General features: G+C 52.2%; 7 protein-coding genes across 7 annotated transcripts; 5 read left to right on the top strand and 2 right to left on the bottom strand.

Annotated features, from left to right (window-relative positions):
* Window positions 1–421: 421 nt before the first annotated feature.
* SPSK_06775 (uncharacterized protein) lies at window positions 422–718 on the top strand (the record flags this gene model as incomplete). The annotated part of the gene is made up of 1 exon (XM_016733471.1): window positions 422–718. One exon carries the CDS (start codon window positions 422–424, stop codon window positions 716–718), a length of 297 nt encoding a protein of 98 aa, XP_016592258.1.
* Window positions 719–1463: 745 nt separating this feature from the next.
* SPSK_06575 (uncharacterized protein) lies at window positions 1464–2225 on the top strand (the record flags this gene model as incomplete). The annotated part of the gene is made up of 1 exon (XM_016733277.1): window positions 1464–2225. The coding sequence occupies one exon, from the start codon at window positions 1464–1466 to the stop codon at window positions 2223–2225; it is 762 nt and encodes a 253-aa protein (XP_016592257.1).
* Window positions 2226–4102: 1877 nt separating this feature from the next.
* SPSK_06584 (uncharacterized protein) lies at window positions 4103–4849 on the bottom strand (the record flags this gene model as incomplete). The annotated part of the gene is made up of 1 exon (XM_016733286.1): window positions 4103–4849. The coding sequence occupies one exon, from the start codon at window positions 4847–4849 to the stop codon at window positions 4103–4105; it is 747 nt and encodes a 248-aa protein (XP_016592256.1).
* A 439-nt stretch (window positions 4850–5288) lies between these two features.
* Window positions 5289–6515, bottom strand: SPSK_06347 (uncharacterized protein; the record flags this gene model as incomplete). Its single annotated transcript, XM_016733053.1, has 1 exon — window positions 5289–6515. The coding sequence occupies one exon, from the start codon at window positions 6513–6515 to the stop codon at window positions 5289–5291; it is 1227 nt and encodes a 408-aa protein (XP_016592255.1).
* A 5118-nt stretch (window positions 6516–11633) lies between these two features.
* SPSK_06671 (uncharacterized protein) lies at window positions 11634–12179 on the top strand (the record flags this gene model as incomplete). Its single annotated transcript, XM_016733372.1, has 1 exon — window positions 11634–12179. The coding sequence occupies one exon, from the start codon at window positions 11634–11636 to the stop codon at window positions 12177–12179; it is 546 nt and encodes a 181-aa protein (XP_016592254.1).
* Window positions 12180–12930: 751 nt separating this feature from the next.
* On the top strand, window positions 12931–13520 carry SPSK_06645 (uncharacterized protein; the record flags this gene model as incomplete). Its single annotated transcript, XM_016733346.1, has 2 exons — window positions 12931–13234; window positions 13315–13520. The coding sequence occupies 2 exons, from the start codon at window positions 12931–12933 to the stop codon at window positions 13518–13520; spliced, it is 510 nt and encodes a 169-aa protein (XP_016592253.1).
* Window positions 13521–17922: 4402 nt separating this feature from the next.
* SPSK_06097 (siderophore iron transporter) lies at window positions 17923–19832 on the top strand (the record flags this gene model as incomplete). The annotated part of the gene is made up of 2 exons (XM_016732804.1): window positions 17923–18150; window positions 18192–19832. 2 exons carry the CDS (start codon window positions 17923–17925, stop codon window positions 19830–19832), a joined length of 1869 nt encoding a protein of 622 aa, XP_016592252.1.
* Window positions 19833–24285: the final 4453 nt, after the last annotated feature.

The raw sequence follows: 24285 nt of genomic DNA, 5'->3' as shown, positions 1-24285 counted from the left end.
CACAGTGCGGTTTGCAGCGCCAAGTCACGCACTTACAGGTCACAGACCAAATGTCAGTCACGTGATCATCACCGTGACCTTCTTATGAGGCTCATTTTCCGCTTTGTCGATGACAAGACAATCAAAAGGGTTCAATGGACACCCTGGAGGCTCACAGGGTCCCGACCGACGTCATTGGAAAGTAAGGGAAGTTGGACGTCGGGAGAGGCGCTGTTGACGATGCTTCCGGAGTCACACGATGTTCCGGCCTCTGGTTCTAGACCCACCTTTGTCCTTTTTCTTATGTCAGCCTGTCAAACACAAGGTGACAGCGCAAGACGAGAGAGCGCCGTATGTCACAAGGCATCTTGTCCTTTGTGCTCTCTGGGGATTGTACAGCGAACGCTGACAGCTTGGGTGCCGAAACGGGCGGCAAAGAGCAATGGCGCTGGTGCTGACAGAGGCTGCTGCGCCCACGGGAGCGCTGTGGCGCCTGCTGGAGCGACGTCAGCTGTCACAAGGTCAGCACAAATTCGCGACGAATCCCCTAAAAATACGCCTACAGGGCGGTGCTGTAGGTGAGCTTTCAGTGCACAATGCGCTATTGCGAAAGTACTTTTTTGTCGTCTTTGTTCTCTCTGGTCCTTTTGGCTCACGCTGGGTCAGAAGTACTTTGTTGTCGGCCTCGAACCATTTGCGTCGCCCTTGCTCTGCTTTCTTTGTTCCTTTGTTCGCGTAACTTGTCCTCTTTGTCTCGCCGACTCCATCGTTCCCCATTCTGCGTTTAGCGACAAAGGGTTGTGGCCATGTGAAGGGTTTTGAGAAGCACTCAAAAAGCTTCCATCGATTCCCACCACAAAGAAACTGCACAGCAAGCGAACCTTCGTCATTGCACGACAGCTCTACCCTGAGAGTTCCAGGCTGCCCGTTGGGCTCTGTCTCTGACCCCCAACGACCCTTGTCCTGTCTCGGATAGCAACGTGGTAGTACGACCCTTTTGTCTCTGACGCCCCTTTTGTCTTTCAAGTGACTCGCTGACTCTCGTGGCCCTTTTGCACCCTTATCTCTTCTTCACAACTACGTCAGAGGGTGCTTCATTATTCTCGGAGCTGGGCTTTCTTTGAGCTCCGTCGGCCGTGTACAAGCTGTAGAAATCGAAAGTCCCGGGTAGTACCTCATTGTGCTACGGCTCACAGCAGCGAACGGCATGTCTTTTGCACCCTGTAGTCCCTGTAGTCCCTTTGGTGCCTTGTACCTACATCGCTCCTCCTGCATCGCTCGCGCCTGCCTCTCCACAGCCACAAAGCGAACGTGGGGTCTTTCCGAGCGTGGCCGAGCCGCCAAGTCCCGTATTACTTTGTCCGTATGTCAGAATGGCCCTTTATATCAAGCATGGGGCCATTCTTTTTCTTCTCTCGTTCCTCATTTCTCGCTGCCATCAACATTGTTTCCATCACCATCTCCAACTCCTCCACACATCCGCCATGAACACCAATGGCGTCTTCTCCCGAATACACAACTTTGACCTCGACGTGCCGCCCGACATCGACCCCAGCAACATTGCTCCCATGCTGTCCAAGTTCGGACCCGCCGCGGTGTTGTCGACATCGCCTGCCTCTCCATCTTCCCCCAAGGCGGTCTCCTTCCCGTGGAGCCTCAACTTCAACAACATGAATCTCGCATCGTTGGCCTCGGCCGACCACTTCGCCCTCCTGCACTCCACCGCCAGCCAGCTCTATGCCGACCATGCCAGCACCATGCAGTCTCTCGGCGCGTCCATTCGGCCCCATCTCCGGGGACCCATGATGCCCGTTCTCATTATTGCCGTGTCCATCCTAGTCTCCGTGCTGGTGTCGTTTATCGTGTCGATACTGCAAATGGCCGTTCTTGGCGCCGCCGTCGTCTACTTTGTCCCGTCAGTCATCACGGCCGTCACTACCGCAACATCTGCGGCCGGCCCGATGTCCGGCAAATCTCCAGGCAACCCCGTCTCTCGCACACCTCTGGCCGTGTTTGCCGGTGTGCTGGCAGCAACCTACGCTTTTAGCAGCACGGCCACACTGGTCGTGCTGGCCAGCAGTGTCTATGCATACTTCAACCATGCAGCACTGGCGGCTAGGGGCAATGCAAACACGACCAACAGCAGTCGCAGCACCCCAGAGAGACGCTCGACACGGCGCGATGAGCAGGCTCCATCGCACAGCAACATATTCCGCCGCATCTCGGGTCACAGGGACTCGTATTAGACACGTTTCGTCGATTTGGATGCTTGAGCGTTTTGGTCATTTTGGTTCAATTCTAGGAAATAGATTGCATATATACAAAAAGTTTACGACCTGATGAAATACAAATCACACGGGTGGCAACACCCAGGCATTTTGCTGCAATCCCTCATGTTTTCCCGCACTAGATGCAGTACTGCGCTTTGAAATCCGTGATGCAAAATTGTCTGCAAATGAAACAACAGGAAACGTGAAACATTGGAAAGATGAAACAAATGGCAAAACATGAAACAGCCACAATATGCAAGATGAAAAATTGAATTATGCAAGATTAGGCAGGCAGCGGCTTTTGATAAAACGCTGATTGGTGCAGAGCACACTCGCCATGCAAGATGGAACATGCAAAGTAGCTGCGAGATTACGCAGTTACCCGTCTCGACAAAAAACACATTTGACCGCGGGAAATGGCCAGGATGCTTGCAAAAATGAATGCTGCAAGAGGAAACAATGCAAGGTGACAACCTGGAGCATACAAGTTGACGCAGGTCTCTGACTAGAAATGCTAGAAGCTGTGGTCGGCGTCGACAAGTTGAATCTGAGAATCGTTGATGCAAGATGCGATATGCAAGATGGAATGCAAGATTACGCAGCTACCCGTTCTTGAAAGAAAAAAAAAACACGGAAGTGAAGAGCAGACAATCGACACCTACGACCCCAGAATGGCATATCCCTTTCTGCTACTGCACACCCGTCTTGACGCTCGGCTTCTCTGCTCGGCCGCCTCGCAGCCCATGCCACCTTAACCCCACCATCATGAGCGCTTTGTGCCGTCCAACGTCGCATTCAAACGTGGCTCCACGTGCTGCACATTTCCCTTCATCGTGCCACAGAGCCACGCATCCTCACACACTCTCTCTGCGTCGCCCCTCCCTCTCCCGTATTTCGTCTCATACTGCCCATCAAGCTCATCTCCCGTCCTTCCCGCCCTTCCCGTCCTTCCCGTGCGCGTCCCGCCCTCCCAAAGTTGGTCCCCGCGCATCGGCCGCAATGCAAAGTATGTCTTGCATCCTGCACGTCATGATGTCGTGCATTTTGATTTTGCAATCAGACAGTGCATAAGACGCACGGTTATCACTGTGCTTGAAAAGGCAAGCGTTTTGGCACACTTTGCGAGTTTGTAGTGGTGACGTCGCATCGCGAACAACACAGTGGATGAGTCAGCACGCCCGCGCCACAACGCCACGTATTCAGCCACATTATGTAACCATGTCTGATACATTAGATTCGTTCAGCGCCGCAGGCCCGATCACGAAAACTGCGCTAGTACAACCACTGAAAAACCACTGACACGTAATGACACCACGAATTTAACGAGAATCGTCGAGATTTGAAAATCGATGGCAGCAACATGACAACTGAGGTCGATAATGTAGGCCAATAAATGTGTTGTATTTTATTCTCTGAAATAGCGTACCCTTCATTCCAGAGCGTATACAGTTATATTAATATTGTTTGCTTTGGGATTGTGGCTGCTGCAATGAAAAGCCCCAGGGTTTGTTTACTTTTATTCTCTGGCCGTTGTCCTGGTCGCCTGTAGTCGCTCCGGAAAATCAGCAAAGAAAATCAAATGACCAATATTTTCATATATATTTAAATTTGCTTCGTTTCTTATTTTTCATCACTGTATACTTTCTTGACTGGTTTGTAAAATGTGCCTTTTCAATTTCTTAGGAAAAAAAAAAAAAAAAAAAAACGAAATTGAAACGGAGGTTGTTTGTTTTCCCTCCGGGGAAAATTTAGTCACATCGTCAATGCAAATGTCCAATGCACGAAAATAATAAATACTTGTTCTCGAGTTGTCCAAACAAACATACCAAAGGCAGATTAACTTCAAAATTTAATCACCAAAAAGCAACGCCGTCTTTGCATGATATGAACTTTACCACACCTTGCCGCCAAAGAACTTGCCTCATTCTCTTTCGCACCCAATGGTAGTCCTCGTCGCTGTCACAATCTTCATCGTCGTCGCCGTTGGCGGCGCTGACGTACCCCACCATGCTCACGCTCGCCGGGTGTATGCCGTGCTCCTCCCAGGCTCTGCGCACCCGTCGGGCCACCTCCTCGACGGCGCCGGCCACGGCCTCGGTGCTCGCCAGCAGGCTGGCCGTGGCGCGCCTTTCCTCGGGCGTCTCCGTCCACGAATCGGGCGGCGAGGGCCGTGGACAGGGGCTGTGAAGGCGGTCGCAGTGCGGCTGCAGCTGCTGGGCCACTAGCTGGGGCCGCTGGGCGGTGTGGATGCCGCCAAAGAAGATGTCGTAGACGGCGCGGTCAAAGGCGAGCTCGTTGGGTGGCATGCGGGGCGCGATGGAGGGAATGTCCTTGTAGGGCGGGCGGTGGTAGGGGCCCTGGGCCTTTTGGACGACGGAAATGTAGCGGAGGCGGAGGTCGCCAAAGAAGGCGTCGGCGGCTTGGAGGCCATGGCGCCCGTCGAGCGCGAGTGCATGGCGGACGTGATGGTCGCGGTGGACGGTACAGGAGCACACAAAGGAGTGCACAAAGTCGGCCCAGTCGCGGGTGTTGTTGGCGAGCCAAGCGTAGTGGATGGTGCCCAGATCGTCGTCTGGGCCCTTGGGGTTCAAGTTTGTCATGATATTGTCGCTTCTTACCTCGGGCGCACTTTCTCGTTTGCCCCCAGTATTTTGTACGCTGGGTTTGTAACCGACTAATTTTTTGTTTAAGATATTTCGGCTTTTCGGTTGGAAATATTCCACGAGACAATATTAGCTACCCTCCGAAATTCATGCAAGTTCTTTTTATATGCGATGCCCAAACGGGTCATGCATCACTACTCTACTTGTGCTCATGACAAGGGGTGCACATCGTTTTGGTGGCGATAAAAATCAAATAGAAGCGAGTTGGCAGTAGTAGCCAACGCTTGACAACTTGTAAAGCAAGACTGCAGATAAAATCAAACTTGAAACTTGTAAACAAAAACCCAAACCCATATTCAAGACACGTCCAGATGTTTCCAGCACACCCTTTATTGAGTCATAGCCATATCGAAGAATCCCCATAGTGTTTGACGCCTCACCAGTCCTTGTCGTCCTCCTCTTGCTTGATCTCAGCCTGTACTCTCTGCGTGCCCAGGCCCGGGCGTGCGTTCGTATAGAACGAGACGGCCATCCGCCCAAAGTGGTGGACGGGGTAGATGTGGAACTGGATGTTGGGCATGCGCAGTCCTTGGACACGGCACTCCTGTCTCATCGCCTGCAGCGCGTGCTCGGCGGCAACGTACTTGACCACGGCATCGGACGTGGCCGCGCTGCACGTCTGCGCGCTTTCGCTCTGCAGGACCAGTCTCTTTGGGCGGGTGATCCGCGGCGCCGTGCGCAGCATCGCCGGCAGTGTCGCGATGGGCAGGTTCAAGGGCGGGGCGTTTTCTGTGTCCGCCGCCCGGCCCTCTTCCTCCTGCCGCCGGTGCCGCATATTGTCCCGGGCCATGGTGACGTGCAGGCACTTGGCATGCGAGGCAATGGCGGCGGCGGTCAGGTCGTCCTTGTTGATTGTGGCCTGCTCGTCCTCGTCCTCGGCCAGGGCGAGGCGACAGAGGCGCATGCGCTCGTCGACAGCGGCGGCAATCACACGCGCGCGCTGCTTGTTCTTTTGGTGGTCTCGGATGAGTCGGCGGGCCAGACACAAGACGCTGCGCTCCGTTTCGTAGGCGGTAATGAGGCCGCGCAGCGACAGGATGCGGCGCTGGTCGGCGCTGGACGCGCTGTGGGCGCAGCGGTCACTGTTCTGATCCTGGCTCCGGTCCCGGTCCCGGGCCTGGTCGTGCAGACAATGCAAGGCCTTGACGTACGACACGGTGGCAAAGGCGAGGTCGATGACCTTTTGGACGGCGGCGTGGGACCGGTCGACACGGACATTCGCCAGCGCCTTTTGGGACATGGCCAAGCGGGCGCTCTCAATGGCATCGAGCGACGCCGACGTGGATGTGGCCGGGCCAGAGCACAAAACAGGCAGGCCGTCCGAGTCGATGCCCATGGGGATGCTGAGGCGAGCCACCATAAAGTTCTCGACCATGGTCCGCATGCGGGGGTCGTGCTGTCCGGCCGTGTGCACGTTGAGAAAGTCCGGGAACAAGGGCTGGTCATTGTCGAGATCGTGGTGGCTGATGCCCGTACCGTCGAGGAAGCGTGTCTCTCGGTCGGCCATGTAGCGGTCCATCTCGGTGGTGAAGCATTCACGGATATGGGTGTGGTATGCGCACCGCTCGATGGGGATGTCGTCGACCAACGTCGTGGTGGCCATGGTTGTGTTCCGGAGCAGCGTTGACCGTTTACCTAGACCGTGGTTAGCTGACCTGAGCCACAGATGGGGGAGTTTACTCGGGTGTGACACGTGCAATATTGTGTGTGGTTTTGACAAGCAACTGCTATCGAGGGAAGGTACGACGGGACGAGCAAAACCCTGGAATACCCTGGAATACCCAGGAAGCGCTGGTTTGGGGAGGAGCCAAAGTTAAGTACTCCGGGAAGGAGAGCAAGAACACAACAACAATAGAATCTTGGATGCTGGATCGGGGAGCGAGGAACAATCAGACGAGGCTGAGAAGCGGATCGGCACACACGATGCAATCGGGACAACGGTTCGATTATGAGATCGCCTGCCGAGTGTGCAGAGCGCAGCATGCACGGTCTTTTTCGACTGAGACAGCCGTCTCTGCCTGCATCTGATCAGCGAACGAGCGGTGCCATCTTTGAGAAGAAGAAAGAAAACTGACGAGCTGGAAGGCTGCAGTATGAACCAGGAGGTGAGACAGAACTGAAGACAGAGCTGAAGACAGAACTGAAGACAGGAATAGACAGGCAGGAAACAGGAAATCGAGCGAAATACGGCACGAACGAGAAGGGAACAAAAAAAGAAAGCAACAAGGGCTGTGGACGCTGCCATGCAGCAAGAATACTGCGTGGCAATGGAGCCGCGGAACCGATGTTTGCTTTTGTTGTCTGCATCTCTTCCGTGTCTAGACCCTGACGCCCCCCCCCAAAAGGCTGCACACAGAGAAACATGGCCGACTAAAAAACGGCAATGAATGCAGTCGGTGCAGAGAGCGCCGCAACGCGCCGCAATGCCGCTCCGCCCAGTGCTGATATCATGCACGTTGTTTTCTTTTTCTTTCTTTTTTTTCACATTCTGTTCGTTTTCTTTTCGTTTTTGTTGTCAATTTCACTTTCTTTGTCTTTCTTTTCCCCTTCCCGTTGGCCTGCCCTTGCTTTCTCCCCCACCTTTGGTCTCTCGAGTGCATACGATCAGAGCGGCTGTATGCAGTATGTTTTCTTTTTCCTCGCACTTTCTTGCTCTTTTGCTTTTGAGCCCCTCAATCATATCCTCTTGCCTGCCTCTGGATTTTCCGTTTTCTTGCCCGCCTCTGCCTTCTTTTCTTTTCTCTTCCTCTCCTCTCCTCTCCTCTTGCCTTCCCCCCCATGCATTTTGGTTTTCAAAGGTGGAGAGCTGGTGAAGGGACCTGTTGTCCTGTTCTTAAAGTCTTCTCAGGAGATGACCGTGTTTTGGCGCTTGCGTCTGTCGCCATCCCATTTGTCTTGCAAGGACCGCGACGTTATTCGCCATCCTCGTATGAACAGAAGGGTATGCCTGGTGCAACACTGCACTGTGGCTGCAGTAGCGATGGACGAGTATGCAAGCATGTACGCAGTACGCATGCAAGGGTGAAGCTGAGCTGCACGTTGACTCGTCAATGTTGGACGTAGTCTTGGACAGGACGTTGCACTGGCTGTCGCACTGGCCGGTTTGGGTGGCAGCCATGATGGGATTGTGTCTTGCATTCTCCGTCCTCTGTATGCATGGTGCGGGACGCGGGACGGGGGACACGGGACGCGGGATGCATTATGCATAAAGCGCACGACGCACAGTGTGATGGGGCTGCTGAGCTGTGACGTGTCGCTCGTTCAAATGTGCAGAGCTGCAGACGTGCATGCTGCGATGTTGGTTTCGTTTGTTCTCGGCGAGCAGTCGCATCTCTGCTGTCAATCAGAGTCTCTCACACCCCCTCGCAGACAGGGAGACGCCCTCTATGCCCGTTTGCCCATTTTCCTAATACCCTGCGACGCCCACTTCCATTGCAGTCGAGATGTTGCTCGTGTCCATGGATTTTGTCCTTTTGTTGGCTCAGTCGGCTCTCCGCCAGAGGTCAGCTGAAAAGGCGCACTGTAGGGAGCCTTCAGGGAACTACCCTTTTGTATGTCCAGCGCGGTCTGCCACAGGTAGCACCAAGTATAGGCTCGCACACTTGCTCTGAGCCACAACTGTCGGCCATTGTTGATATCGCGATGCGATGTATCGTAAATATCAATTTAGCTTGCTCGGAGTATGGACTTAGTAGGACTCTTATGGTTTCCCCTTTTTGGGCCTCCATCTGAAAACGCGCCGGCGCCGAGAGCTTCGTTTAGGGCCTGAGGGGCAACCCGCTGAGGAGTGAGTTTGGGATGGCTCCTAGTGGACATTGTGCAAGATTTTCGACTTTTCGGAGGATTTAGGTGAGCTTTTAGGGATGATTGGGTAAAGGGGCCGCTGATCTTAGTGCCCGTTAATGGCGTTGAGGACCATCGACGAGTGCACTCCACTTAAAGTGTAGCGTAAATTTTGCGACGAAAGCACGACCGCAAACTGACAACGGCGGCGCGATGACACGACGACACGACGAGACAGATGCGGTAGAGTCGGATACGTCTAATAGAGAATCATAGAACGTCATGGTAATAGAGTCACACGGCAGACGGCCAGTGGCACACGAGCGACTTTCCTCGTTGGGTGAGTCTTGGTTCTGGGAGACAGAAATGGGGCACAGGCCCAAGGACAGGACACGGACAGGCTACTACCGGAGGGAGATTAGAAATGCCTTCCAATGTGCCCATTGACACACAGACAACGGATGCGCGCCGTCCCTGGATGGCGCGCTTTATTCTCCGGCCGTTGGATTACAGACGGTGTCGCTCCATGTCCCGATGTTTATTTCGTGGTTGACTTGAGATGAACTCCAGAGTAGCGAAGGGAGAGGCGTTTTCGATGTAGAGTATGTACGGATATACGGAGTATGTTGTTCTGGAGCTCCAAACTGTTCGGACATTTGTACATCGTACATCATACTCTGTAAGTACAGCTTTGTGCAGATGTGTTTTTTTTCTTTTCTTTTCTTTTTTCTTTTCTTTTTTTAACGACACTCCTTCCTTATTCGCAATTTTGGGCCTGCCTTCTTAGTACGACTCTGGCTAGCTTTGCGCCTTTCAGCTGTCAGCGCTCCTCTTTTAGCCCTTCATCCCACCCCAAATCAGCACTTACAGCGAGAGTTTTACGTCGTGCAGAGCCTATCTTCAAACGCCCTGGGTTGCCTTAGTAAACCCTGGTATCCTTGCCTGTCCTGGTTTCCGCGACACTAAAATAAGGGGCCTCGTCCCTGAAGCTTGTCCCGCTGGCAGGCTTCCGGGGCGTTTTCGGTTGCGTACATACGGCGAAACTGAACAGCTGTTTGGCGCCTCTCCATAACAGGTATTCTTAACGTCTAATTGGGAGACAAGGCCCCCCGGAAATGAAGAGCGCCCTGGCGCCGCAAGTTAGTGGAGTTCCAAGCTCCATTTTTAGCACCTAATTCGCAGGACCCGCCCACAGCACTGACCAGGGGCCAGGGACCTGCGACAGTCGCGACCGTCTCACGTGATTTGGAAGCCGACTTCCGATCGACATACAACGTACTGAGTACGACGATTGATACACGGCGACTCTGTTTCTCTACGTCGTGTGTCTGTTTCTGATTTGTTCTCCTGACTCGCTTCACACCTTTTCCAAAATCTCCGCCGCCCAAAATGCGACGTGACATGTGGTGAGACACAGACAAGTCGGTACGGCTCCGTACAAGCTCTGGAAGTCGTGTAACTGGATCTGTGCCACATTGTTATTTCCTCTCCGAGATTGATCGATGATAAGAAACGTCAAGATCAGAAAAACGTGTGTCCTTCCTTGGCAGGATGAAATATCGTTACGAGACGCAAAATCCCCGAACCGGTCCGATGCCTTCATTTGGTCGCCTGCTTACGATGCACACAGAACATTGCTGATTGCTGATCACTCCCCGAGACAGCAAGTCGACACTACCCATGCGGTGCCCGTCAACGTGCTCGTCGTATGGGAAGACAGCACGATGGAGAAGGTTGACTTTATTTTTGGGCCCTTGCTCGGGAGGGCCCCTCGACATTGATGCCCTTCCAGCATGTTTACGGCATATACCGACATCGCTGCCACACGTGTGAGATTCTTTTCTTTTCCGTGCTCTTCTATTTTTTTTTTTCAAATTCTCTTCATTCTCCATTTCCATGCAGGTGCAGGGATTTTGTGGATGACAGGTCCATTCCCTGACTGCAACATGGAAACTAGGGTTCCTCATGGCTTGCACGCTGTTTTTGCACATCTTTTCTCTTTTGTTTTGAGTCTCTGCCCAGAGTGTGGCGTCAATTTGCTTTCTTTTTCGTCCTTTCTGCCCTGTCGTTTGCCCTTGAGTTCCAGGGTTTCTTTTGAGATCTTCGCTTTGACGCGGCCTGCTCGAATCGACATGTTGTCTAGTCACAATCGATGTTGTACAGCCTTCTTTGTCCATTGTGCGCCAAACAATTGACGTATGTCTTTGAGGCCAGCACAACCTCACTTGTTCATAAGGGCAACTTCGCGACAAGGCTTTTGTTTGGCCATGCCTTTCACCCAGAACAAAGAAACATCCAAAGCCATACAAATACAAATAGACACCGCCTTGATTTTCGTTCCTGAATACTTCTTTTCTGCGGGACACAATTTTTTGACTTGGGCAACGACATCTAGAAGAAGAAGGAAAACAAGACAAGCACGGCATTTTTTGTGAGGTCGAGTTCATTACTTTCCGTCTCTTTTTATTATCGTCTGTCTGTACATTCGCTCGGTTTCGTCCACTTGCTCAACTCGTCCTTATCTCTACCCTGGCGGTAAGAAAGGCGAATAATAGAACGACGGACGAAAAGACGACAGATAATAACCAAAAAAGGGAATGCGAGAGTAATTGACCAACACGGTGACCTAAGCATTGCCCTGCTTCTTTTTAATTTCTTCACCTTCTCCTGCTTGCCCCTGTCCTTTGACGCCGAGACTGCCATTCTCACATTGCGAGGACGAGAGACACGAAAACCGCACACCCAGAGGCTCCATACTTTTGAGAGTCTGCTATTTCTGCTCTCTCTCTCCCTCTATCGCTATTTTTGGTCGTTCTTCTTCCGAACGAGGAAAAAGGAATCGACTCCATCTGGTAACCTGGTTTGCCTTTTTTTTTTTTTATTCGCTTCCCCCTTGTCTTTTCTTACAATCTAGACACGCACCTCCCCCCTCCCCACCATGCAGGCACGCCCCTGCAGCCTTTGGGTGGTGACCGCCAGTAGCAGCACCGGCTGCAAGGCCTGCAGCGTGTACTCGATCGGTGTAACACGCAATGCCATGCCGCCCATGCAGGCTTTGCGGTGCAACGGCAGCGGCTGCGACTATGGCAACGGTCTCGTCAGTCCGACGAACCCGCTCACCTACGACGGCCGTCTCCTGTCGCCTCTTTCGACCCTGAAGGCGCCCTGGGACGCGGACTGGGTGGATGAGTGTGGTGTTTCTCAGACGGGGGAGGCGGCTCGTGCTGTTCCTGCCGTTGCCGAAACTGTTGGCAGCCCAGAGACAATGGAGTGGACACAAGACAGTTTCTCCGTTGCCAGCTCCGTCGTTTCCTCGCCCACATCCAGTATCGAGATCACCGGCACCGACAATGTGCAAACGACAAGGTCAACGACTCGCCGTAACTCCCGCTTCCACCCGTACTCGCATCCGCACAAGCGTGCCAGTGCTGGGTCTGGGTCTGGGTCTGGGTCTGGGTCTGGGTCTGGGTCTGGTTCTGCATGAAATCTTGCACCTCCCACGTGTTATGCGCACCGTAGTTTGTAGCACTGGAAGCCCTGTACGACGTGCATGTACTCTTTTAACTTTTGTAGCGATGATCGGCGGAAGTTTACTTGAAAAAAGCCAAGCTGACAAGGTAGGTGCTGCATTTGCAATGTTGAAGAAACAGGGTATGGTCATGGAAAGAGTGGAAGGCTGGCCCTGCTCCTTTCTCCATCTGGGCTGTAAATTGTAGATCTCGGAGTTGGCGGTGTCTGTCACCTCGATCGTCGGGATTTTCCACCTTCCGTACTTTGAACTGAGCAGAGAGATTTACAATGTAATGTAAGAATTTGATATTGTTTTTGTCAATGATTTCTTGGCCTGAGACTCGTTCAGTTGAGATTCTGCGGTTGGCCGAGCAGGTCTCCTCCGAGCCAAGTCGGCTAACTGCCGTTTCCAGGTAAGAGGTGCTCATCTCGGGGCCGCCATAAACCAAATCGTCCCAACGCCCTTTGTGAAACTATGAGTAGTATGTTGTATTTCGTAATTCTATCCGGAGCAGACGGCACGCAAGTACTTGCAGTGCGGGTCCACGATACGGGGAAATCTGATTGCTAGATGTGTAATTCGCCATGCTTGTGTTCATGTGGATAGGGAGCCGAATGGACGACATATACATGTTCTCAGTCGCTGTCTGAGCAGAAAGAAGGACAATGGCTACGGAGCAAAAGTTTTCTGGAACAAAAAACCAAACAACACAGTGCACGCGGTAATGCACCGCGAACAAGGTGGCCTTGTCAGGGCGACCTTCTACAATAGTGAAAACCGTCCATTGGGTCGCACGAATACCACAGGAGACGCGGATTTGCGCATGTTCAAATGGCGAATTGCATGCACCGCCGTCAAAGTTGCAATGATTCATCTTGCCACTTCTGGAAGCTTTGCGGATGACGGTCTCAAGGGCATGGTCGGTCGTGTGGCTGCATGGTCTCAGACCAAGACCGCGTGTAAAATGATACTTGGCGCAGAAGGCACGCCTAACGACTTCCGACAATGTGCTGTGCTTAGTAGTAGTCGTAGATGGACTTGGCCAAAAGTGATCATTTGGTAATTTCGTTCTTCAACCTTTTCAAATTTCTGACTTTGATATCAAAAGGTTCTGTCAAGGGCATCGCGACCACAACAACGGGTGATTTGCCCGTGCACATCATGGGTATAGCGACTAGCTATGCCATCTGGAGATCGCTGGGTCCACGTCGGTTAGGTTCCTATCAATCCCGTGGCTCGGGTTCATGGCGAAGCTGCGAGATGCTGACCGTATGCGGCAAGGCTTGGTCGGGAGTTGAATCAGGAGGCGTTTAATTTTGTGCCCATGATCATACCATGAGCGTGACATTGTATCATCACGAGGGACGAACGGTCGATAGAAACACAATATGGTGTGTTGATGAAAGAAACCAGAAGAGCGTCTTTCGTCTCGCGATGATGCTATGATACCCCCCGCGAGGTCAGGTTAGGGAAGCGCCTAGATCTCCTCCCCGGCGCCAACCGTCATCTTTGATTGTGAAAGGTGGTAGTATCTAGTATGTGGTCATATGCATGGCCCTGTGCACTGCCTTGAAATTGTCTAGCAAGATGGATATGAAGTCAATACGAGTGGAGAGTGAGACAAGCCGACATTACTTGTAGTAAAGTATTGTTGATACAATGCGTGAGAGACGAGGCAGGATAGCTCTGTACGCGGGCAAACGATCATTCTCGTAGGATGTATTGTCCTGATCCGGCGTGTCGTTGTTTGTTCAATACAATTCGATACATATCCGAATTTGCATCTGTATCGGAGGACGAGTAGATGCCTCACAGAACATTCTTTTACTTCATCCCGTAACGGCTACCCGTAATCGCTAGAAGTTTGCAGTGTGCAGGGTCGTTCTTCCCCTTTACACGCTGTTTAAGCTATCGGGAAGGAGCGCCTCGCATTATGGCTCGAAGGTGTGGGCGCCTTCTCGAAAGTCAAAAACATGACCACCATAACTAGATTAGTTGGACAAGGCAAAAAGACAAGGATCGTCCCTTCGACGAGCTCGTTGCCGAATTCGTACAAGCGCGCTGTAACCCTCCAACTTCCTTCCCCGCTACCACGTAAAAGTACACCGCAATGCACAGGTGTGTTTCTGAGCAAAGGCAGTTCCCCTTCTTTGAGGCCACTGCAAAACAGTAAGTTAATTGCGCGTCGTTTTCCATTACCATGTCTGCCTTTGCCAAGTGCCCAGCAAAAATAAGGCGACGGGAGACGGAGTGCCGCTGTAACGGACGGATTGGCGGACGGGCGGACGGACTGGGCACGAGACAAGCAACTCTTGGATGCTGTACGGCGTGTCTTGGGAAATGCTTAATTTGTCTTGGGAGGATGAAGCCAAACCTGACAGTCACGACATCGAGAGCCGTGATAGAAGGCAAAGGCAAGACAAAAAAAGGAAATGCACTCACCACAGACCATATCCACAGTCGTACAACAGTTGTTGCTTGCTAGAGGCTCTTATTTTCCGCACCTTCAAACTTCACATCGTCAAGAGGAGAAACTGGGGCCGGTGGAGGGCCAAGACAAACGGCTCGCGGGACACAAACGACGGATTGTTGATGTTGTCCGGGGAAAGGTTCGTCAACTAGCTAGTTAATGTTCTTTCCCCGTACTCCGTCTAGTAGCCTGTGGCTCTTGTCGTCAGTAGTCTGGAGATATCTGGAGAATCTGGAAACAAAAGAGTCAGTAGTACGGATTTCCCGAGACTTGTCCAAAATTCCCGTGGCGCGCATTACTTCCCCTGGAACAGTAGGAATAGTAAATGTCAATATCTCTTCGCATCCAGCCACTTGGATGCGGGGACAACGAGTGCATCATCTCACCGCGTCTGCTTTATGTCTCGCCTCCCTTGTTCGTCCTCGTGTCACAAGCATGTGTCCAGCCCATGGACACGGGAACCCACGTCCTTGTCCGCGCACACACAGTCGAGATGCAACAGTTCCTTGTCTACCACGTTTTTTTTTGAGCCGACAGATGTTCCCCTTTTCCATTCCCAGACAACCGTCACTCCCACGCGCTAGTTGTGCAAGGAGCATGAAGAGGATGCAAAACCGAGCCGTATGTGTTCTCTCCGTTGGTGCGACGGTGTTGGTAGACAAATTGGACTCGCGGGACTTTCGGGGTGTGTAGGAAGGACAAGCGGACGCTGCATACATAATGTGCACAGAGTACGGGGTACAGCACATGCACGGCGCATGCAGTCATCTTGAATTTGATTCTTGGGAAGCGAGTGTTCATACCCCTCAGTTATCTCGAACAACACAAGGGTGCATGCGAGGGCATGATTCACAGGTAACGGGTAGAACATCGCCGAGTCTTGCGTCCGTCATCGCAACCTCGCCTTTGCTACTGATTTCATCCTTAATGCCAGTGTAGCTTAACACCAGGACATATTCAAGACTGTAACGCTCGCTTTTGCGACAACGACCATGCTCGATAACGAAAACGGCCCAATACGACATACCACTCTGGAGAATACCACCCTGGGGGTCTTGCCGGGACTGCCCATACCTTTTCGCGTTGGGTGTTGTGTTTTCCACCACCAACCCACGCCACCCTTGTTCGACGTTGCAGTGCATTATCCAATGTTCGTCGTTGGAATCAAGCACAATGCATTGGTCTTTCGACACCAGGTGGAACAACAGGAAAGAAACCATCTGACACCCGATTGGCGTTGTCATCACAGCCATAAGCGGCCTTGTCTTTGCCCCCACCAGGAAAGAGACGAAACGGTTACCCTTTTCTACTCGCATGTCGTTTACAGAATACAGACACATGGGAATAACGTGCTCGTGAATATGCCACCTTTTGCCTGCCGTGCAGTGGCTCCTGCGCAATACGGAACTTTGTCGGGCAGGCAATGGCTGCAGGCGCAAAATACCGGCCCACAACAAAATTGCCATCCAAAGGATCTTCTCCAACACCTCCGAAACAGGCACCTTGATGAGGCGAGGAGTCGACAACACTGCCGTTGCGCGTTTCTTCGGGCTAATCTGCGACGGAGCGACTGATGCACTAGTGATTCAGCGATTCGGCCTCTGGGGACCCTATTTACTCGTTTCTGTGTGAAGGATGCCCGGCCATCTGTCAGTGAGTTGACTCGTTCACTAAGATTCAGTGCCTGATAGGCACTGGCCGCTGTGAAACGCCCCTGACGATGGAACTTGACGGCTACTCTTCTCGGCCGTGCAAAAGACGGAGAATGCTTTTCCTCCCCACAATCGCCTTAAAACAAGAGCCAAACCGAGCGCGGTGGTCCCGGATTTAACTAGTTTTAGGGGCGGCGACACAGAAGAAAACGGGACGACGAGCCAAGAGACGCGGGACGAGGCCTTAACACACAGCTGAAGAGTTAGTGGAAGTGGACATCCGTGCGGCGGAACCGGCCCCGACGGACCTAGAGCAGTCCTAGAAGACCCTAAAGAAACCGTAAAGCTCAGCAGTGTCCAGTATGTTGCCAGCCCACGGCTTTGCCCGGTATCTATATATATAAGCGACAGGGTAATCTTATATATACGAAGAGACGAAGATATTACAGGATGTCCTGTAAGAAACCACCATCACACAAGAAACAGGCCATGGTGATTCGTTTGGCAGGTTGTGCTGCAGACCCAGGCGCTGAGAAGTGGTAAGATACATCGTATATTAGGAGGTCCTCTAGCAGCACAACGGGTGGCGTAGTTCTACCTGGACAGAGCAGTAAAGGTGCCGATGAACTGCCTGGATAGGAATAGGAAGGAATAAAACTGTGATAGGGGTGGCCACGGGTGCCGATGCATACCAAATCCAGAAAGAGCAACGGGATAGCACTAAAGAGGTGACGCGCTAGAGGGAGAAGGAGGGGACGCTAGAGCGACGGAAAAGACCTGCAAGGGTAGCGTTGCAGCGCCGGAGGGATAAAAGTGGGAGGGATAAAAGTGGAGGAGGCTTGAATGGGGTGTGAGGGGCTCTTTCGAGGCAAGAGCTCGCAAGAGGACCCACGACCTCAAGCTCCCCTTTTTCACGCCCTCCACGTCCCAGCTTCTTTCTTTTCGTTCTTTCTTTCTGCACACGCCTGTCCCAAAGAAAGCAACCCCCAACCACAGTCCTTGCTCTGAGATTGGGATTACTTCGTAGGGATTACGAGGCTGGGTCCCCTGTCCGACACACAACCTGCTGGAGGGTCCCCCCATGTCGCCACGAATCCACGTCCCGTCCACGTTTTCGCGCTGGCGAGATTTCGGCGACGGGCGACGAAAGAAGCAAAGAACTACGGCCAAAGAGGAACCCGACTCGCTGAGCGGATCAATGGCCAGGCCCTGGGTGTGTCGTCCATAGCTTCGTTGACTCGGCCCTGTCTGCATATAAGACTAGGCTGATCTTTCTTCTTTTTGGATCGACGTCCCTCCTTCGATTTTCGTGTTGGATTTTTCCCTCTTGTTTCTTCCGTTCTTCGTTGCTCTGTTCTTTTCTTCTTTTCACTTTCTCGGCGAAACTGTGAGAGCCAGACGACCTCCAGCTTGGAAAGAGATCCCGGAAGGACCCATTAAGGATTAGAATAAGACTCTTAATTCGGATCTTCTGCCTTCCCTCTTTTTTCACTTACCACTCTTTTGATCTTTTTTTTTTTCTTCTTCTTCGTCGGACCTCTTTAATTCGTCTTTTTCTTCTTCTCCTTCCCCGTCGTCCTCACCAACCGCCATCATGAGCGACAGCGCCACCGGCGAGGCCGCCCTCGAGAATGGCGAGAAGCAGGAGTTCCACCAGGTCAACAACAACCTCAACACCGACAGCGACACCGAAGCCGTGACCGCCCGTGGTGTCGAGGCCGACAACATCCCCTCGGGCTACTGGTACTCGTACCGCTTCCTCGGAACGTTTTCAAGTATTGTGCTGCTGGCCGCCTCACTCTTTGTGAACTTTAACCTTCCTGTATGTGTCGTGTTCCTCGTTCTGTTTTGTTTGTCACACAGACCCGACTTGCCGTGCGTCCTCGGCATATTGCTCTTGTGAATTCGAGACCTCTAACCAACCAGGCCTCCGCCATCACCGTCATCAACGAAGACCTCGGCTCCTCGCCTTCGTACATCTGGATCACCGATGCCTCGACCGTCGTGACTTGCATTGGTCTGCTCATCGTCGGCCGTCTCAGTGACATCGTCGGCCGTCGGTACTTCCTCATCGGTGGCCAGGTCTTTGGCGTCATTGGCTCGGCCATCTGCGCCAAGGCCACGTCCATCAACATGCTCATTGCCGGCGCCACCATCTACGGCGTGGCCACGACGACGCAGCTCACCTTCCCCTTTATCGTCCACGAAATCGTGCCCAACAAGCACAGAGGCATTGCCCAGGCCATCATCACCGCCCTGGTGACCCCCTTCGCCGGCTTCGGTGCCATCATCGCCCGTGAGCTCATCGAGTACAGCTCCTTCGGCTGGCGCTGGTGCTACATGATCAACGTCATCTTCAACGCCGTGACCCTCGTCCTGCTCCTCCTCTGCTACTTCCCGCCCAACCTGAACCAGCTGCACACCAAGTGGACGTGGAAGGACGAGCTCAAAAAGCTCGACTACGGCGGCATGCTCATCTTCACGGCCATGTCCGTTCTGATTCTCGTCGCTCTGAACTGGGGCGGCAGCACGTACCCCTGGACCGACGCGCACGTCCTCGCCCCCCTGATCATCGGCTGCGTGCTCGCGCCCGTCTTCGCGCTGTACGAGACCTACATGCCGCTGACGCAGCCCATCCTGCCCGTCAAGCTCCTGAAGAACCGCGCCTACGTCGCCATTGTCATTGTCGCCTGCATTGGCCAGATGGCCTACTTCGCCCTCGCCATCCTGTGGCCCGAACAGATCTCGAACCTGTACACCACCGACAACATCACCATTGGCTGGATGTCCCTGACCTCGGGCCTGTCCCTGATTGTCGGCGAAGTCATCTTCGGCGTCCTCATGAAGCCCCTTGGCCACACGCGCCTTCAGCTCATCATCTCGACGTGCACGCTCTTTGTGTTCCTGGCCGCGCTCGGCGGCACCACGCACAAGAACCAGAACTACGCCATCGTCTTCACCACCATGGCCGGCTTCTTCTCGGGCTGGCTCGACATTGTCACGTCCGTCGCCAACGGTCTGGTCAACGAGCCCGGTGACCTGGGTCTCGCCAACGGCTTCCTCGGCTCCATGAAGCAGCTCGTCGGCACCGTTGCCGTCTCCATCTATGTCGCCATTCTGTCCAACCGCTTCGCCGTCAACTTCCCCAAGGACGTCAGCGAGGCCGCCCTCAACGCCGGCCTGCCCGAGTCTTCCCTGGCCGCCACGTTCGCCGCCCTCACCAACGGCACCGCGGCCGCGCTCGACGCCGTGCCGGGCATGACCCCGGCCATCGAGGCCGCCGTCGCCCAGGGCACCAAGACCGCCTGGGCCTCGACCTTCACCACCGTCTACTACTCGTCGCTGGCGTTCACCGGTGTCGCCGTCATTGCCGCCTGCTTCAGCTCCGACATTGACAAGTACATGACCAGCTACGTGTCGCGCCGTATTGCCGGCACCCAGGCCATGGACGTGCCCGCCGAGCTGACCTTTAAGAACGGCCACCTGACGGACGACGACAACTAAAGCGAAAAAGTGGGTTGGGGGGGTTCTGCGGACGTTTCACCTTATACTTTATTGAAACGAACCAAAAATTTGTTTTTGTTTTGTTATACCATTGCTATTATTTGGCCACCACACAGCGCTGTCTATTTAATTTTTGGTCGTCTTCTACTTTTTTGAGAGAGCTGCCATCTTCCTCTATTTCGACCAGTATATATATCATTTTGCAGAATCATTTCTTCACAAAACCTTCTTTTCCTCCCTTTTTCTGTGGATACGTTTTTTATGCCGGCCAAATTCGTTCAAAAGCAGGAAAACAAAAGAGACGGCCGTACTACCTAGCTTTTAATGTCTTGTTTCCCTTCTTTCTTTCACGGCATATAAATTTGTCCAACTATGACATGGCATGGCTGTCCTTTTTTGCGCCTTGGTGAGTGACGGCTCGGCTCCGGTATTGGTGCGAGAAGAAAAGGTTTCGAGGCAGAGGCTAGACTATGAAGAAGCCGAGAGCCGACGTGTAAAATAAGACTGAGAGAAAGGAGCTATCTTCACGCTGCGATAGCAACTTGTGTGCCTCCCCAGTGGAGGGAGCACGCACGGGATGGAAAATCTTACCTGCAGCAATGGCGCCGTTATTGTACGATACACCTGGACGCTGTACGACGGTGAGAAACCAGGCGATCGTCACCTGGCACACCACACGTTCCTCAGTAATCCAGGCAGGCACCCTTGGTCCCCTGTTCCCGGGCCGATGCACTGGTGTTTCTCAAAAGTATCGGTACTTTGGCTGCCAACGAGTACGGCGAAATTTATTGGCGGCGATGTTCGAGTTGAGACGATGGGGCCACGGAAAGTGCCGAGTACGTAAGCGAAAAAAAAAAATGATGAGAAACACGGCGACAGACACAAGAATTCCCCGAAACATACAACTTCCTGTAGACACGTATAACGGACAATTATGCCAGGCTTTTAGTCCGGTCAAAGACAAGCATGTTTCACCATGTCAGTTGTTTCGAAACAAGGCATTAAAGCAGTCAGATCGTCAGTTCCGAAGCACCGTCAGTGGATCAAGATACATCCTAAATGGTAGCCTTCCAAAGGTGTTCTTTTACAGTACAAGCAGTGATCGCTGTCCACGTTTTGAAACATATTTTCTTCCGTCCCTCATTTGTGCAGTATTTGCGTTTCGTCTGTTTTTTTTGGTGCAGATGAAACTCACCGGTCACTGTCCTGACCGGTCGAACCGGTCAGCGAAAAAACGCGTGGTGAGGAGGGAAGGACGAAGCAGGCAAAATAAAGCAAGACCATCACCTAGGCCATCAACCAAAACAGAGACTCGACGTGTTTTGTTGACCGGTCCTGCAAGGGTGCTCATCACATACAGAGGACTCTGTACAAAGTACGTGTGCCAGCTGGGGTTGCATGCAGCGTGCAGCGAGGAGATTCCAGCCTGCACCTCCCGCAGGATACATCCGAGTAGAGACATGCTCCCACTCCAAGCGTACCGAGCCGTACACGTCCACTTTCCTGAGAGACGATACCGGACGCATCGACTTTGCACTTGACAGAGAAGAAAACGCTACATTGCCTGTCCGCGAATGGTACTTTGTCCGTGCTCTCTTGGTCATTTGCAGCCTGCAGCCCATACACCCTCGTTGCGGATCACATCCGCTGAGGTGTCCATATGCATTCAGAAAGATGCATTGCATCCCAAGCGCCAAGTTGCAACTAGTAATGCAACCTCGCTGAAGGAAGGGCAGACATCCATGCAAACTCCATGGCGAGTATCCTCATCTCATGCGGATGGTCATCTCGCTCACCTAGCACTCAGAAGCCACAGGCTCCAAGCCATCTATTCTGCACCTTGTTGTTTCGGTCGCCATACAAGCACAGCAATCGCCCACTTTGGTATGTATCAGCATTTTGTCTTGTTTTTTCCTTCATTTTTTTTAATCACACCGGTGAGATGACGGAGATGCATCACCTATTGGCTGGTTATTGCATTTGAAGATGTGCGTCCAGCCCAACAACCTTTTGCCGCCTGCCACTGTCTCGGAGAAGGCTCGAGAAACTCGTGATACCACTACCACCACCGCCACCAAATCGTAAATTTTTATTATTCGCAGCTCCAACAATTCAGCGGCGCATGTTTTGCGACATTTCATAATGCCATGTGCAGTGGCCTTTTCTCACGATAATTCCACGTTGTCAATCTTCTCTCTCTCTCTCTCGTTATATATTTTTATTATTTGTCTAATCAGCTCATTTCCTCTCTTCGTCGCCTTTTCTTCAGCCATAAGCGTGCCACTAACACAAAGAAGCTCTGCTGAGCGGAGCCGTCCTTTTCCCGTCCGAGACCTGACCCAGCGGGAAGGCCAGGCCAAAAGTGGACCCCATAACTTTGTTTTGTACGCCCCTAAATGCGGCCCCGCCAATAGCTTCATCTTGGGTCCCATTTCCACAAACATTCGTCTCCTAATATGCTGGAAAAACGACGGGGCATTCGTCACTGGCATGCTGACCAAGGAACATAAGCCGGAGAATAAATACAGAAATACACATAAAATAGCATTTAAAATGCAAAATATTGAAAACCAATAAAGTCAACACGACACTGAGCAAGGGCTTTCTTGTCTCAATTGCGGCAGTGTGCACGGCGGAACATGGCCAGAAGAAGACGCCCGAGAATCCGTACAAAGTTGTGTGGAAAATGAAATGAAAAAATGTACGAATGTAATTTCCACGCTGTCGTTCAGGTGTTGTTCTCATCAGATATCTTGGCGGCGGCTGTGTAGGAAGAGAAAGGGGCGCTTTATGTGCCATCATTTTATTCCTTGTTCATGAAATCCAATGGACGCCTGGGAGGTGGCCACATCCTTGTCCGTGACCACTTTCGGATGGCATTTCTCGACAATATAAGTCCCAGGTGCGTGGATGGGGAGGGTAATATCACCCGCCATTTTTGGAGCTCTGATGTGATGGACTCTGTGTCGTACATGTATTTCTTGAAATGTGACGGGTTTCTGCTTATTCTGGTAAGATCGTCGATGCTCCCCCGGCCGTTCCTAAAATACTACATGGTACTTGCAAGTAAATCGTATGCCGTACTCTGGTAGGAGGTTGCTGATATTTTTTTTGTTCTCATGCTCTACGAAGACGGTAAGACATTTTGCTTCACGAGAAGGCTGGGAGGCTGGCTAGGGCCCACATTAACGCACAGCATATTTCTGGCCCATGACTGAGCTAAAATAGAGCGCGGAACGAGCGGACACCAAAGTAAAGCCCGCATCCCTTGCTTTACTTTTTTGGGCTTTACTTTTGTTCCATTCCTACGGTGTAACATACGCAGGGTCAAGCATACTCTGTGCAAATCAGAGAAACGAGATATAATCAATTCCCACCGCATTCTTCTACTTTTCAGCCTCAGCTGTCCCCGTACTATGATCCCTGCATTTACGTACATTTGCTTCCGGAGAAAGGCAAACCACTGGTCATGGCACAGACAGATAAGAAAAGAAAGCACAAAATGTATTTGTGTGACGTACGACGTATTTCGAACCCTGTACGCAATTTCAGTGGAAACAATCGTTGGTTTGGAATATGCAGCCATAGGATGCCTATACTTTCTTTTTCTGGTGGCTCGTCACAACTGGCCAATGGGAGCCCATAGACACAACCAAACCAAAAGACCGTTGCTGGAACATGTCCCTGCAACTATGGTGCCATGCTCAACAAAAAGAGGGAGAGGTATGGTCGAGGCTCTCGAGCGTGTGGCCAGACGAGAGGACCTCGGCATTTTTGTACATTGTAAACGGAAAGCAAGAAAAATGAGAGAACGCAGTAAAGAAGCATGTGGTCGTAACAGTATCCTGCTTAGTTTCATATGCATTCTGAAGCTTTCATCGGGGGTTACTTCAAGTTCACACACAGTAAAGTTTTTTTACACCTCAGCTGCCTCTCTCCTCCGCCCCTATATTCGCGCGGGATATGCCCAGGCGGCCAAAAGGCGTACTGAAAATGTTCTTGCTTGTTTATGCATGTTTCAGTGGTTCCAATATCTGTGGTAGTGAAACGGGATTTAAATGTTGCTGCAGTCGGTTTTCAATTGTATTAACACAATTTCATTGTGGGCTGTTTTCCCGGCAATGGGCATCCTCTACAACGTACATTAGTCCCTTACGCAGAGATGGCACTTCGTTCTTACTTCATATGGCGGGCCGCAGAACGATTATCTTTCCACTTCGTAAAGTGTCGCATATCACAGCAAAGATCTTCCAGTATTTGCATACCCATGCGTCATGGACGACTTCTAAACTCCGTACGCATCGAAGCTGCTCGTGGCCCTTTTGCTTCTTTTGTCCTTTCTGTAGCCCTGTTCACCGAGATGCACAGCAAGTCCATTGCATGTACATCCACACCGCATATGCATCGGACCTTTCGTGCGCCACCGCCTTCACCTCCAACTCGCTTCTAGTTC

Source organism: Sporothrix schenckii (genome assembly GCF_000961545.1).
Source record: "Sporothrix schenckii 1099-18 chromosome Unknown Cont38, whole genome shotgun sequence".
In the NCBI taxonomy this organism is placed as follows: Eukaryota; Fungi; Ascomycota; class Sordariomycetes; order Ophiostomatales; family Ophiostomataceae; genus Sporothrix; species Sporothrix schenckii.
This window is presented reverse-complemented; position numbering and strand designations above follow the sequence as displayed.